The sequence below is a fragment of the Hippocampus bargibanti genome, linkage group LG02 (assembly GCF_051943395.1).
Source record: "Hippocampus bargibanti isolate YZ-2025 linkage group LG02, ASM5194339v1, whole genome shotgun sequence".
Taxonomy (NCBI): domain Eukaryota; kingdom Metazoa; phylum Chordata; class Actinopteri; order Syngnathiformes; family Syngnathidae; genus Hippocampus; species Hippocampus bargibanti.
Genome location: NC_142735.1, coordinates 21,873,012 through 21,890,130, shown reverse-complemented (window position 1 = coordinate 21,890,130; position 17,119 = coordinate 21,873,012). Strand labels below are relative to the sequence as shown.

The following is a 17,119-nucleotide window of genomic DNA, read 5'->3' as shown; positions in this document are numbered from 1 at the left end:
GGGGGGGGGTTCTGGAAGCACTGTTGTAGCGAATGGCGTCCTCACGTTTGCCATTCGACGACACATGCACTCACGTTTTACAAGTAGAGACGAACAAGCGGCATTAAAAAGCCCCCAAATTAACACCCCCCCCCCCCCCCCCCAAAAAAAAAAAAAAAAACCCTGTCCATCTCCTAGAATAGATGCTAGTAAAAAAAAACGGCAAACTGAGTCTAGAAGACGGAAAAACCTGGCAGCCGCACACATATGCTAACAAGGATATAAAATAAAAAAATGAGCTTGGGAGTCGAAAAGAACAACGAGTAGCTAGGAAGGTTGTCCAGACACACAATCTCTGCTATGGGCTACCTTTTGTGTACAACACATCAGTTGTCAGCTTCTTTTTAGGACTATTACTATGAGTTAGGGTCTCTACCACATGTGCTAAATTAAAGGGCTAACAACAGAGCTGGAGTGGCGTCACATTGTTCCCACCCTCCTTCTATTCACAAAAAATCTTTTCTTTCCTTTTGGACAACAGGGATTGCAAGAAATTGGATGACAGATGTTTGCCCCTTTTCCCTTGACACTTTTTTCTCGCTTAGAATGACAGGAGTTGTGGTGACAATAATGGGAACCCATCGGCCTCGACCCTTTTCCGTCTTGCTTGGCTTTCTTCCCCCGTCCGCCCCCACTTTCTCTTCAGCAGGTCACCTCCATGGTCTGTGAGGGGCTCGGCGGCATCTGCCCGCCCTGCGAGCCCTGGGAGAGCGTGCGCGAACGCGAGCCTTCCATGGAGTATGAGGACGACAGCGAGGTGGTGCGTGAACGGGACAGGCGGGTCATGCAAGATGAAGCCACTGTGGGCGCAGAGGTCAGGCGGGGCAGGTTAGAGCGCGTGCGTGGTACACGCGGTCTGAAAGAAAACGTGCGGCGCTCACTTACTGTAGCCCATTCCTTGGATGAAGTACTTGAATGCCTCTGTCAATTTTGCAGGCTGCAGAGGCAAAGTTTTTTCACTCGTAGTCAGAACAAGAAGTACAGTGGTGCCGTGAAATGCAAGCGACGGAAGTATTTACAGATACAAGTTATAATTTGGATGATTGCAAACAACCGTGCGGTGTCCAGGAACTCAATAGTTTGGCAAACAGCCAACAAGTCACACATAATAACAAAGCTCTCTAATGCCCTCCCTAGCGGACCGGACATATGTGTACTCCCAAACAAAACATAAACCGCATAATTACACCTGTGTTTGAAAACAGACACAGTTTTTTTTCCCTGGGGAAAGTCCGCTTAGCGTAACACTGATATACAATTCAAATTGCCTGTGGACATGCTAACGCCAGTATCGATAGTTGTCCTCTTGGAAGCGGCAGAGATATGAAAAAAAAATGATGCAGCAGCACAGGTGAACAGATAATATAGAGATAACCATCTTCACAATTGTATATATTTTTTCCATCTATCAAATAGGGCTTTTATTATAGCAACTAATTGAGCAATAGCAGAAAAAGAAGAGCGTTCTACACAGTGTGTATGCTCAAAAATAGCTCTGATGCGCCAACTGTCAGATTTAATATTCTATTTCATCAGTCAAGGCATAGTCGTGGGTCAATTATTGATACTAAGAGTTCAAAACAAATGTGGTGAAGCAGCATTTAGCTGTGATGAGGCACACAAACGGATTAAGGTGCACACAGAAATGAAGTCAGCGCAGAATTTAAATGATTTGAAATTCAAGTTAAAACGTTTTCCCCCCCTGAAAAACTGATCAATGTGTTTGGACGTATTTTTTGGAATACTTATCAATGTATGATCTTTTAGTATACAATTTTTCATTTCCTTACTGCCTTAAAAACTTTCCTTACTTATTTTAATTTGTTCTCCTTGTAACTCATTTGCCGCCATTCACGAATTTATTCAAGAATCGAAAAGCTTGACGTGGAGTGCCATTCCTGAATTTGTTCGGGTTTTGGTTTTTCTTGCAGGTGGTGCCTATAAAGCGCTGGTCAGACCTCTGACAATGTTCTTTCCCTTCCATGAGTAGGCAGCAATTCCCTTTTGTCCATGTCTGCGCTTTGTTACAGTTTCAGCTGTTGTTAAAGTGCTATATAAATCAATATATATTAGGATATATAGTAGTAGGATATATAGTAGGATTTTCCGCGCCCTTGTTTGCACACTGCAAGAATCCAAACAAGGGCGCGGAAAATCCTACTGGACCCTCCGCACCCTGCCCACCACCTTTTCCAGCTACTCCCCTCAGGCAGGCGCTACCGATCCATGCGCACCAAATCCAGCAGACATTTAAACAGCTTCTTCCCCCAAGCCATTAACTCTTTGAACTCTTTCAACAGTAGCCAAAATGGAACTGTATAGTGCCACTTAGCAGTTTTTTTGACGACGATACTAGTGCAGCGTGTTCTACCGGAAACAAATTCCTTGTGTGTTCTACATACTTGGCAATAAAGATGATTCTGATTCTGATTATTATATTATACAAATGTGGAAAGTATCATCTCAAGGCACCACTGTCGTGACGTTTTCAATTAGATTTTCATTTACCTGAGTAAGCTGAGGGAGGCCGCCGGCGTCCGCCATCTGAGGAAACAAAAGATGCATGGGGAAAAAATGATCAAGACGACGATAATGAGAGAAAAGGAAAGTAAGAAAATTACCTTGAGGAAGGAAGTAGTGGTGGGGTCCAGTTTGCTGTTGCATTCCACCTGTCGAGTGACAAACAAGCATGAGAAGCGCAAAAGGATCGAAGAGATGGCTTGCCGCTCGCTGGACTTACGGCGGCGTCCTCGTATGGCGCTTGGTCCCCCACCACCAACATGACTGGACACCTGAGGGGCCACGAAGAAAGAAAACATTCACCATCGTCATCCTCAAGAGAAATAAGATAACTTAGATGAAGTCATAATAAAAAAGACGGTACTTGAAGGTGCTATTGCGATCCAGGTTCAAATCTCTGCGGCTGTGGTGATAAAGAAGATGTGATTGCTATGGATGCCATTTGGATTTACTTTTTTTTTGGGGGGGGGGGGGGTGTTGGTGTGTCAGATGACCTGTTGTAGGTTTTCCAGAAGAGTTCTATGTTGAGCAGGTGAGGTGCTTTGTTGATACGCTCTCTGTGAAACTGGACCACATCTGTGTTGGATGACAGCTCCTCCTGATGGGACCATGCCGTACATAAGAGTTGTGAGAGGAAGGGTCCAGAAATTAACAACAACAAAAAAAACACACAAAAAACGGAAATTGGGCGAAACGCACCTGGCTGAAGAGGTGCGACATGATCTGCTCCGTGAGCGAAGAAGTCACCGAGCTGAGCTGCGGACATCGAATGAACAGTTCACCACCGCTAACACGGAGCTCGACAACACCATCATGAGTGTCCATTTACCTTTTGAGCCGCCCACTCCATCCAACCTCGGCCGTTTGTGTCGATATTAACCAGAACTAAACCCTCCACAGATTCTGGGTTCGCGAGCTGCGCACAGACAGAAAAAATAGAATGACGCAATGCCCCTTTAAAAAAGACCCGCCATGGACGCTCACCGTGAATTTGCTCAAGATGTACGCCCCGGCGCCCACGCCTACTCCAATGACGGTACGGAAGCTGCGGTACGACATGGTCCATGTTAACGAGCTAGCCGTGATGGGCTCTGCATGTTTGTGGACTTACTTGAAGAACTGCAGGACGGCAGGAATCATCTCTGCGATGGTCTCCATGGATGGATACTGGTAACTGTTGGGAAAGGTCAAACACTGAATCACAAAGAAGCTTCTAGAAAAGAAGTCATCCGGTGAAAAAGAGACGTCGGGGTTAGCTCACCCCGCCGGGTAAACAGCTGCCCCATCCTCTTGACCGGGGGCATCGATGTGGATCAGGGTAAAATTCTTGACGATTTCTTGCATCTCCTCAAACTTGAATAACGGCAGAAAGCAGCTCTTGCCTGTTGAAACAGATAGATAAATAAATAAATAAATAAATAAAAAGATAGCCAGCTAGCTAGCTTGCTACAAGTACATTGCTAACTAGGTAGCTATCAAAGATAGATAGCCAGCTAGCAGACTAGCTAGCTAGCTACAGGAACATCGCTAGACAGACAGACATACAGATATAAATAAATAAATAAATAAATAAATAAATAAATAAATAAATAAAAGCCAGCTAGCTAGCCGACTAGCTAGCTAGCTAGAGGTACATCGCTAGACACACAGAGACAGATATAAATAAATAAATAAATAAAAGTCAGCTAGCTAGCCAACTAGCTAGATAGCTACAGGAACATCGGTAGACACAGACAGACAGACAGACAGACAGACAGACATAAATAAATAAATAAATACATAAATAAACAAGTAAATAAATAAATAAATAAATAAATAAAAGCCAGCTAGCTAGCCGACTAGCTAGCTAGCTAGAGGTACATCGCTAGACAGCTAGGGTAGATAGATGGAAAGAAAGAAAGAAAGAAAGAAAGAAAGAAAGAAAGAAAGAAAGAAAGAAAGAAAGAAAGAAAGAAAGAAAGAAAGAAAGAAAGAAAGAAAGAAAGAAAGAAAGAAAGAAAGAAAGAAAGAAAGAAAGAAAGAAAGAAAGAAACAAACAAAGAAAGAAACAAAGAAAGAAAGAAACAAAGAGAAAGAAAGAAATAAGGAAAGAAAGAAAGAAACAAAAAAACAAACTGTAATGAGGGAGCCACGCACTGTCCAAGCCGACGTCGTGGAAAGTGAGGATGGCAGGCCGGCGGCTATTCCGTGTACCGTGCATCGTCACGTGCAAGACGCCGTGAGGAGTCTCCACACTATGTTTCTGGAAAACAGACACACAAGAGTTCACGTTGGTCCTGCGTCTTGGTCGCACGTTACGATCATGGCGTGTCGCATTCTCACCTGGCCCTGATCCAGGAGGATCCTAGCTGCCAGCTCGGCATCCTGATGGAAATCACAGAAAGACAAAAGTACACTAGGGCGCCTCACCAGGCCCAAGTATGTTTTACTAGAAACGTGCTGATACCTGCTTGACTTTTTTGGTTATTGCTACGAATCAAAATTCAAAACTATTCGTCTGAATGGCGGCAGCAAATTTAATGCAACTTGTTTCACATCAACCCGCAATTTGATAGCGTGTGACCAGTTGTAAACCGACCAACTGCTCCCAGTTGACGTTAAATGCCAGAGGTTGTGTCATCCAAACAACCGCAGAAGTGTGTGAAAAAAAGTAGCCACAACTCAGTTGTTATTATTATATTATATGGGAATTATTCTACACTCTGGTGGCCAAGTCCAGAAAATGTGTCGAATTCATTTGAATTAAAAAATGTTCTTCTTTAATTTCAACTTATTATGTTAATCGTCTTGCTTGTTTGCATAAAGTCCAACGCTGCAAAGTATTAAGCATAGATAAAAACTGTGAAAAATTCCTTGGGGCTGGTGGTGGTGGGGGATGGGGGGTAGAACAGATTTATCCACTGCCATATACAGAACGAGATACGTTCCAAACGGTCATTCATAAGGTGAATTCGTTTGTAAATTGCTTCAGTGCTATATTTTGTATGGAGTGCATATTTAGGGCTTATATAAGTATGTTTAAGGATTATATAAATATGTTTATGGCTTGTATAAGTAACCTGTATTGGTTTGTACTGAAAAATAAACATTTAATCAAATATATGCCCCATAAAGATATGTACAAGTACAACTGGAGAGAATACTACCGTAAATTCCAGATTATAAAATGCTACTTTTTTCCCAAACTTTCAACCCATCGTCTTATTCAGTGATGCGGCCAATTTATGTAATTTTTCTAACGGCCGCCAGGGGCCCTCGAGTAGAAAAGGTAAGATTAATTAATACTACTACTACTACTACTACTACTACTACTACTACTAATAATAATAATAATAATAATAATAATAATAATAACAATAATAACAATAATAATAATAATAATAACAATAATAATAAATAATAGTAATAATAATAATAATAATAATAATAATAATAATAATAATAATAATAATAATAATAATAATAATAAATTTCATTTATAATTTTTGTTTCACAACTCTCAAGGTCACTTTACAGTCACAGGATATGTTTTTCTGTGGGTGAGCAGCGGCAGCCACACGCGCCAGCATTCACTCAGCCCAGAAACAACTCAAAATGAAAGATATGCTAGATAGCTAGCTAATAGATAGCTATTGAGATAGCTAGTTGGGTATATACTGTATATAGTAGATCGCTAATACATAAGATCGGTGGAATATATGAGCTGCTTCATTCCAACACTGAGGACGATGACTTCAATTCAAATGAGGAAGATGAAAACGGCTTACCGTGATTTTTACCAATATGTTCTTTTACCAGACTTGTTATACTGTGTTACTTGCGTGTTGTTACCATGTTGCTAACGTTTTACTGCCGCGTCACAGGCACCATTTGGGAAGAAAGTCATATTATTATTATTATTGTTAAGTTATATTATTAAAACTTTGAAAACTCTCTCAGTGTACCGTCTTTCTTTGTAAATATGTTTACATATTTTAATGTGGGCATGTGCGGCTTATATACAAGTGCGGTGTGTGTATGTACAAAATTGTGTTTCCTCTTAAAATGTAGTGGGTGAGTCATATAATCAGGTGCGCTTGATAGTCCGGAAATTACGGTACATGTGACTACAAAAACGTTGGTATGTACCGTCGTTCGTAACTCGAATGTTCGTAAGTAGGGAAGCGTCTGTATTTCAATTGGGACAAGCCAGATAACAAGGCACTGGTTCATTCCGACTGGTGACTGTGTGGGCTTGTACTTCCATCTTTTGCCACCTGGGGTAGCGAGAGGTTACAAAGCATCATACAATACTGAAACCCCCCCCCCCCCCCCCCCCCCCTTCCCACCGCCCTTCCAACCGAACTCCCCCAGGGCTTTGACGTCAAACCAGCTGCATCACAGCCAGCCAGCACCGCAGCACATTTGTGTGAATCAAACACACACAAACACGCACACACATGCGCACTTAATGACCTCGAGGATGATACCACATAAAACCGTGGCAGCTTATTGAAATGCCACGCAACGTGTACAGTGCGCTCACGCATGTGTGCTCATTCACTCACTCGCGCGTGCGTGTGTGTGTGTGTGTGTGTGTGTGTGTGTGTGTGTGTGTGTATGTCCTCTCTGACCTTGCTGGAGTCGGCCTGACCAGTGAGCAGCGGCTTGTCCTCTGTGATGGTGATCTCTTGCATCTCTGTTGTCATGGCGATTTGTTCTAGTCAAGCAGAAGACACCAAGATGTCAAAATGTGCTACTAAACACACACACACACACATACACTCACACGTTGTGGAGTTCCTGTGTGAGCTCATGAAAGTCAATTAGTGATTAGCGGTAAGCAGAGATGTGAAGAAACACTTTTTGGGAATGATCAAGGTGCTCTTTAAAGACTTTGCAAGATTTGGATTGGTGGTAGGATCCAGCGGCCTTAGCTCAACGTCCGCTAAATTGGACATATTACGAATTGTTGTGAAAATGTGCAGCCAGACATCCAAGACGGTGGTCACATGACCACACTGATAACGCAGATCTTCTGTCTAATTATAATCGGCTCCCTCTTACATCCTGTCATGTTTTAATCGGCCTAACGCTAACAACGGAGCCAGTGAGCAGTGCTGCTGCGCAGAGTTCCCTTTCTACGGTTCGGTATAGGAACACACGATCCACACACACACACACACACACACACACACACACACACACACACACACACACACGCACACACACACACACACACACACTGACAAGAGAGTAAAAGCAGTCATATACAAATCTGCCCTCCAGTAGTCATATAGACCAGAAAGAGCGGAGAAAACAAAATCTTAGGCATGGAAAACCAATACCAGACCGGTAATGTTTGCCATCATGACGCGAACCCCCGTCGCTAGAAAATATAGGACACCATGGCAAGGAATCAATCATTATTCAATAGTTTGTCTTTTGCCGGTCGGTTTATTTTGTGACACTTGTAACGTACCGGCGGCTGATTCATCATCGGAGCATTCCTGAGAACGGTGCAGGAAATTGGACTATTAATAGGCAGTTAGGACTGAGAACAGAGCTGCTTTGTGGCCCCGCTAGCATCTGGACGCCAGCCAGCGGGAGAAGCATTGAGGACCCCAACCCTCCCCCCTGCATGCCCGTGGCTCTCACATGCATAAACAACATCTTCTCGCACACTAGGGGTGCGCAGCATCAACGGTGAATGCGGTAGACATTTGGCCTTTGGTAGACAAACACTTGTTGATAACACAATCTTATCTGCTTGTGTGTATAAATGGAGCTGACATTTTGGAGTTTGTTTATTTAACACATTCAATGCCATTCACAAATGTATTCGGAAATTGAAAATATGACGGAGAGCGCCATTCCTGAATTTGTTTGTTTTTTTTCTTTTCATGCTTGGGTGATGATAAAGCGCTGGGCAATCGGGCAATGTTGTTTTTTTTTCTTTTCCACAAGGTGACAGCATTTCCTTTTTTTTCATGTTAGCGCTTTGTTGCAACTTCAGCTGTTGTTAAAGCACTACATAAATCAATATGTATAATATTGTATTTTGGACAGCCACCCCTATTTCAAGCTCATATAACGCCAGGCCAATATAATTTAGGAATTAACTCTTTTTTTCTGATGAAAGAAGAGAGTCTAAGATTACTAAGGCTGCATTGAATGTTTATGTAGTCCTAAAACTCAATATTCTGTGGGTCCTGGAATTCATGTGACAATGACAAAAACCCTGGCACTAGAGTGGACACCTTTTTGCACGTGTCTGGCAGTGAATGAGTTAATCTACGCATCCACTTGAATTATTCTATCCTCCCGGCTTTTCTAGCTACTCGCAAACGAGGCAAATGCTAGGAACAAAGGAACCTTGCTCCACTTTTGGGGATATGGCTGCACACGCCTGCTACAAGCTGCAGTTTGCTAGGTTGAATGCTAAATGCTAATGCATTAAATGCTAAATGCTATCTTTCCTCTCCTTGAAGCAACTACTACTCGCTTCTGTGGTGGCAAATCAGATGACAAGCGCTATCAGTAATAAACAACGAGGAGTAACTACTGGGCAAGGAGGGAAAAAAAACAGAAGGCGCTGGAGAAGCCATGATAGCAACTATGCTAATGTGAAATGTAGACTGGGGGAGGAGAATAAGAAATCAGACACTTTATGGAAACATTTATATTTAAGAACATGCTTCAGATACTCTTCCAAATGAATTTTAGGCCATATTGTCACAAACCTTTAGATAATAGACTAAAATTTTGCCCATCTTGACTGACACCAGAGGGCAGCCATCTTACGTTGCCATACTTTGTGATAACTGATTTGAGTTGAAAACACTAGTCAGTGAATTTCACAGTTTGGATCGACTATCCATTCAGAGGATATTATCTAAATCTGCTGAACTGACAAGGGTTTACATTTCACGGTCAATTTTGTCCTGGTGGGGTTTACTTTCATTTTGTTTGTTCATGGTTCTCACAATATAATGCAGATGAATCTTTGAGTAGCCCTCGCTGATATACCTGACCAATGAAAGTTTATAATAACAAATTTACCAATGAAATGTGCATACAGTGGTTGTCCTAGACTTATTGGTACACTATAACCATATGCCACATACTGTGACACTTTCTCAGTGGCGACTGAAAAATACACGCTTCCCTACTCATGAACGTTCGAGTTATGAACGGTAGATAAGAAAATTTCAATAGTAACATACACCGGTTTCCTCAGCATTAAACACTTGATGAGGAACACGTTCTTCTTTCACCATCTTGAGGAATGATACATTGTAGGTGCTTTGATAATTGTATCTAGTTCTTCATCAATTGTTATCTGTTTAGCTGGGCTGATAGCTTTTTGCATCAAGTGTACAGATGACTTGTGCGGGTTATTTGTTAACCTTCCAGTCTACACTCTGCTTTTGAACTATCAATGTTGAAATGGGTTTTCTATCCATTTTCTCACCATTTTACTTGCCCCCCCCTTTTTTTTTGTTTCAAGCTCTGTCCTCTCCCTTTCGTGTGTGTGTGTGTGTGTGTTTTCTCACTCTCCCTCTGTCTGCCTGTCTCTTTAATGTTTAACGCCCCCGCCCCACACTGCTGGGTTCTTGACCAATCACGTGGCTTTAACCGAAGACGCCATTTTGTTTTTGGGAGAACGGCCTCACTCTCGCTCTGTCTGTAACCCCATCCCCTACTGCTGCGTTTTTGACCAATCACGTGGCTTTAACCGACGACTGGGGGTGGGGAATAGAGGACAAGAAAAAAGTCTGCTGCCATTTCCTTGTTTGGAGAACGGGCTCATTCACGAATGACAAATCACTCATTGTGGCAGCTCCGTGTGTATCCCGAAAAATAGTTCGTATGCCAAGATTAAATGTTCATAAATGTAACGTTCGTAAACCGAAAAGTTCGTATGCCAAGGGGTTCGTAAACCGAGGTCCCACTGTATATTCTCTCCAGTTGTACATGTACATATCTTCATAGAGCATATATTTTATTAAATCTTTATTTTTTTCAGTACAAACCAATACAGGTTACTTATACAAGCCTTAAACATACAGTGATACCTCGGCTTACGAACGCTTTAGGTCACGAAGTTTTCGCCTTATGAACATAAATTCGCGAGAATATAATCTTGGCAGACGTTTAAATGGCAGAGTTTTCGGCGGACGAACCAAACCACACAGCGCCACGGTGGCTGGCGGACTAGTTTTCGGCGGATTAACACCAAACCACACCTACTTTCTTTGAGTGCTAACGTGGTTTGTTATCGGGTGGAGTACCTTTGCTTTTATGGAACAGAGAGAGACCCCACCACAGGCTACTGTTACGCCGAAGAGGACACAAAGTAAAATTACGGTCGAGCAGGAGATCTTCGAACGAGGTGTTGGCTGGTGGACTAGTTTTCACACCCCTCCATTTCTTTGAGTGCAGACATTGTTTGTTATCAAGTGGAGTACTTTTGCTATTATGGGACTGAAAAAGATGCAACCACAGGCTAGTGTTACGCCAAAGAGGACACAAAAGAAAATTACGGAAGGAGATCATCGAAAAACATGAACGAGGTGTGCGTTTGTGTGATTTAGCTGTCCCAGTACCATTACGCCAAGTCGACCATTGCTACCATCCATTGTCAACTACCATCACAAAGGTAAATAAAACGACTTTATTATCCAGTACAGTTTATTTCTTTAATTACAATACAATAGCACATTTATTATACATAAAATAAGGTATATTTTGTGGCATTTTAAGGTTTATTTAATAGAAAATTGGGTTTTATGGGGACCTGGGAATGGATTCTTCTCATTTTTAATGGTTTCTTATGGGAAATAAATGTAAATAAATGGCAGACGAACTTTTCGCCTTACACACACTTTCTGGGTACGAACTCGTAAGCTGAGGTATCACTGTACTTACAAACATTCGAGTTACAAACAATGGTAGATATGAACATTTTTGTAGTAACAAATACAGTAAAGTCTCGTTATATCGATATCGGATATATCGATAGTCCCGGTTATATCGATACTATTTCTATGCACGCACGGGGAAAATTACATGCAAACAGGGTCGGATATATCGATAGTCCCGGTTATATCGATATTTTTTCGATATTATATCGATATTTTTTCGGACTCCCTTGGATATCGATATAACGAGACTTAACGAGACTTGAGTACTTGACTTGAGTACAGTAAAGTCTCGTTATATCGATATTCAAGGGAGCCCGAAAAAATATCGATATAACCGGGACTATCGATATATCCGACCCTGTTTGCATGTAATTTTCTCCGTGCGTGCATAGAAATAGTATCGATATAACCGGGACTATCGATATATCCGATATCGATATAACGAGACTTTACTGTATAATATTCTCTCCAGTTATACATGTACATAACTTTATATAGCATATATTTGATTGAATTTTTATTTTTCAGTACAAACCGTTCGGAACATATCTCGTTCATTCGTTGGGGAGCGTCTGTAATGAGAAAACGCGACGGTAAAATATTGTAGATGCATTCAAATTAAATACGTTTAGCGAGTGGCAACTTGAGACGGCCATCGTTGCCTCATATATGCATCATATCTACCTCTGTGCATATTACCCGCAGTATTAAAAAGTCAGAGCCAAAGACTACAGCATCGTCTTCCTGAAGCCCAATCCTGAACTACCACAGCTTAAATTACAGGAACACCCCAAAACAGACCTTACAGGAAGTAAAAGGACCCCCGCAATTCGTTACAATGTCAAGAATGAAAAGTGTTGAAGGCCCACAAGCCAGAGACGCATTCCCTCAAGACAGCCGCGAATGGCTGAGCAAACATTTGCAGGATGAAATGTTACTACAAGTCAAGCCAACAGATCATAATTTGCTCCAACAATCTCTCTGCACCTCTTCGTTGCCCGAATCGTGACACCAATTAGATGCACTGACGTGAACAGAACTCGAATGATGCTGCTTTTCACCTTAGACATGGTAGATGCGACCACCTTCTCAAGACAAAACACCCCTCCCCCTTCAAAGCACAGGTCATCTGAAGGTCAAAAACTGTCCTAATCAGAAGTAAGCCAGATTTTTTTGCCCTCCTTTTTCATCAACCATGTTAGCAGGCCTGTGAAGTAAAACCACAGCATGTTCCCCCGCCCCAACCCCCTTCCACTTCATAAGAGGGTGAGTCGCTGTATGTGTGTGAGCCTCCAAATGCGGCATGACTCACGGAATGTGCGTGCACGCGCTTGCTGAAAAACAGTCTGTGCACGCGCTTGTGTACCCGTGACCCTTCATCCAAATCAAGTGCAGCGTTTTTTTCTTTATCCCTCCGAGCAAGCTCTGAAAAGGTGGATAACTGAGACACACCCCCATTTGACATTGAAGACCATTGTGTGCCCACCCCCTTTTTTTCTCCCTACTTCTTCCAAAATGTCTTCCATCACCTCTAGAAAACCCACAAAATCGCATTTTCGACTAAAAAAATGAATTCCGGGGAGCTGAGCAGAATTTAATGATGCTGCAAGCGCGTTCGCGCGGATTACTTCAATTGTTCAAGTTCATGCAGTAGGAGAATGTCAATAGTGACCTATTTGCAGCTGTCATGGTGGGGGGGGGGGGGTCCGCAGGAGTGCTTTTACCACGTGTTCGCGTCAATAAACGCACACATGGGAGCTGGACAAAGAGGGTTTCATGGGGGGAGGGGGTACATTGACATACATTAATATATACACAAATATCTCTCACGCGCGCGCGCCAGGTTTGTTCTCATACATGCGCAGCATCGCAGACACTACATCCGGGTCGTTTTACCTGCTTGTGCGAACCCTTCGCGAAACGCCTTAAAACAAGTCCAAGTCTGGTCAAACGAGCTCCACGCAGGTTCTGGTACCACTAAACCGTGATTCAAGTCGTCCGAGATGGTTTCCGCTTCGGTCCTCTTGTGTTTGCCTCTCCGGCGGGAGCAGAGTTCTGCACAAGAGGGCGGGGGCGGGGCTGGTTGGCAGGCTGGCTGGGCCCGTCAATCAAAAGGCGACATGGAAAGGACACCGTAGGGTGGGGGTGCAAGTTCTCTGTCCTCACATGCACTACAAAGCGTTCACAGTGAGTTGATTGTATAGTTCGGCGGAGGTAAGCGCGTGCATGCAGATTGCGTGCCGTGCCCGCGCGTGCGCGTATGGAACGCGTCTCGAGGAGCCGCTTCAACCCCCTACACTTATTTTCATCCCGACGGTGGTACAGTCCAGCCTTGTTTAGCACGCGGATAAACTATCGTTATATAATATATGATATTAAATCAAATAAAGAAATTGGACAATCAATGTTATTCTTTTTAAATTACAGTAAGAAGAAAAACATAGTAGAACTAACAAAAACAATTCTGGACAGGTCTGAGACTCAAGATATTATTAAATAAAAAGATACAATTTAAACGAATCCATAGCTGAATGTGACTGAGACAACACTAACACAATTTACGTGGGGTGCGAAATGTATTGATGTGTACATCCTGTGTACTGTATGAACAATTTAATGTGTGTGTGTGTGTGTGTGTGTGTGTGTGTGTGTGTGTGTGTGTGTGTGTGTGTGTGTGTGTGTGTGTGTGTGTGTGTGTGTGTGTGCGCGCGCGCGGGTGTGTGCATGTCCGCGTGTTTAAGAACACTAGCTTCCAATCTGAAACTAAACAAAATCTGTGGGCGTCAATAAATAAATAAATAACATAAGCATGTACACATGTCAACCATGCTGGACATTGCTGGACGCAGGGTGCCAGCTGTCTTGCTGGGACATATTAACCAGTCTTTGAGTGATGTAACTCACCCACAACACAACACGAGACACATCGAGTGTGTAACACACTATTCACACATGTGCGTGAGAGTTGACCTTGTGTAGACACATGAAATCAGCATAAAGTGTCAAACATTGTGTCTTGGCGGTGGCAAGTTAGCCTCGACATTTACATTATGTACTGTCATGATTTGCAAGGTAGTTGTGGTGGTGGACCTCAAAAAAGCAGGCAAGGGGGAAGAGCTGGGTGTATTTACCAAATTGTATTAAGTAAAATCAGCAGGAACACAATCTCAAACAGCAAAGTCATAAGAAAAAAAAGTCCAAAGTAGCAAACAAAACCAAGAGTAAAACATGACAAAAAGAAACAAACCTGCAGGGTGACACAAACAATGACCCGACAATGAACGGTCATGCCAGGAGTCCTTTTAACTCAGGGGTGTCAAAGTCATTTTTTGCCGCGGGCCACATTGTAGTTATGGTTTCCTCTCGAGGGCCGTTATGAATTTGGGGAACCCATTAGAATTTTAAATCCCTTCAAATATTACATATAGAGCACACAGCAAATTAATGAATAACTCGTTTCCAAATCTGAAGTCAAGAATAATGACTTTTATTGTGGTTGACAACCAAAATTATGAAATTTTGGCTCAGATTGTTGCAATCATCATGGAATTTAACACGTTTGATTTGCTTTCGCGGGCCGAAAAAAATGATGTGGCGGGCCGGATTTGGCCCGCGGGCCTTGACTTTGACACCTGTGTTTTAACTGATTAAAACAACTAAGACCTGTGCAGCTGCAGGCGGGGCCCTACCGTTCCACCTGTTGGTCGCAAACCGAAAACGTTACATTTACCTTTTGTAGATAATGATAATAATCATAATATTACCCTGCTCTGTATTTTAGTTTTCGATTTAGTTCAGAAAGTATATATTTGCATTATCGGACATCAAGTGACAATTTATCTATGCTGCTCCGCGTCCCAACCACAGCGTTAGCGCCTTTGCAAGGTTGCAGCCAAGGATTAATTGGACTTTCGCAAGGTGAAATCAAATCCACTGATGTGTGCCACCATAATCAAACAAGGCCCCATTCTAATTGATGTTAGCATATGTTGACAGGAGACACTCACATGAGTCATTTCGCCTGATGGGTCAATAAGCCGCGAGGGCGCGTTTGTTTCGCCTCACTTCAGATGCAGCTTTGGCATTACTCTAATAAACCTCTGGTTGGTTTCTAAAAAAAAGCGCCCACACACACTTATATTAGGACCCAGTAGGGATTGTTTGATGCTGCAATTTGAAATCAAAAATAGCATCACCATAACTTTGAATCGCCACCCTCTTTTAGTACTTTGCAGCTCCTTTGAAGAAGAGGTAAGAGGGGGTGGGAATGGGACTTAGGGAGTTTTGTATTAATGGGAGAGGGGGGGGGGTCTATCGGGAAGAAATAAATTCTCCCTAACAGATGATGAGCCACACGTTAGCTAAAAACAAAACCTGAACAAATTCGGGAATGGCGCTCCACGTCAAGCTTTTCAATCTTCAAATTAATGTGGGAATGGCAGTGAATGAGTTAACGGGCCAAATTGTCAGAATGGGAAATATTCTTTGAATTTGGGTAGAGTGAACGCTGGCGCGAATGGCTGCCGCTGCTCACCTGCACAAAAAAAAAAAAAAACTGACTGTAAAGTGTCCTTGAGAGTTTTGAAAGGCACTTATAAATGCAATGTATTTGTATAGTTTTTTTTTCCTTCTAAGAAAAAAAAGCACCAAAATAGGAGGGGGCTGTTCATGGTCACCGGCTGACTGCGGCGTGACATCACAACTTTATGGCTGACCTACTTTAAGCGCCCGTGACGCCGCATTTATCTTATTCCTTTCTGTTAGTTAAAATCCCCCCCACCACCGCCCACTGGCCTGCTGAGCCACATGAATCATTTACACTTGCCAATAACCTCCTTTCTAAAGATGGAAGCTGCGCTTATGAATATTCATGCAGTGACACAACAAAACACTCTGAAGAGCTGGTGCCATGTGGAACCAGCAATTGGAAATTAGTGCTTCCCACGAACTACATTATTTACAAAAACAATTAAAAAAAATCAAGATGTTATGCACTTGCCAATTGGATTTCTTTCTGCATCATGTACTCCAAATGCCAAAAGCAAGACCTTTTTGTTCTGTTTTTAAGAACGAAATACATTATTTGAAAACATAATATGATGTCAAATTTTGGCTAGTAGCATGATAATGGACACATGTAAAATCAAGTAACCGCTAGTCATGGTGAAAAAAGTAGAGGTCCTTGTAAATCCAGGAAGTGGTGATCTATATGGCACTTGATTGACAGCTTGATTGAAAGCAATGCCCAATATGTTGCTGTTTTCTGTGCCTTTATGAGATGATCTGTGAATAGTCAGTCAGGCTAAAGAAGTGCAATCAGCGATCCATACTTCTACTACTAATGCTAATAATATTAATAGAATACAGTAACATTTTCAATAGTATTATTTAATTATGGGTGAGATTGTAGTGTAACGTCATAAGTAAATAGAATTGGAAATATAATAGCTTCGAATGCACGAGTTGATGTTGCACGAGCCATGTTGATTCACCAGTGAGAATTGTGTCATGTGACTCCACCAATCGAACTGTTACTGGTCTCAGAGCGTTGTAATTTATTTGAGAGGTATAATAATAATAATAATAATAATAATAATAATAATAATAATAATAATAATAATAATAATAATAATAATTGTTGGGGTAATTTGCTA

General features: G+C 42.2%; 1 protein-coding gene across 1 annotated transcript; it reads right to left on the bottom strand.

The window, feature by feature from the left end:
- Positions 1-137: 137 nt before the first annotated feature.
- On the bottom strand, positions 138-13,689 carry ndrg2 (NDRG family member 2). Its single transcript, XM_088990135.1, has 16 exons — positions 13,362-13,689; positions 7,173-7,258; positions 4,882-4,923; positions 4,696-4,801; positions 3,821-3,941; positions 3,671-3,733; positions 3,544-3,604; positions 3,389-3,475; positions 3,259-3,315; positions 3,054-3,157; positions 2,924-2,962; positions 2,780-2,831; positions 2,661-2,708; positions 2,548-2,583; positions 925-976; positions 138-839 (listed from the first exon to the last, which is right to left on the bottom strand). Exons 2-16 carry the CDS (start codon positions 7,245-7,247, stop codon positions 682-684), a joined length of 1,101 nt encoding a protein of 366 aa, XP_088846261.1. The 5' UTR covers positions 7,248-7,258; positions 13,362-13,689; the 3' UTR covers positions 138-681.
- Between the last annotated feature and the right edge of the window lie 3,430 nt (positions 13,690-17,119).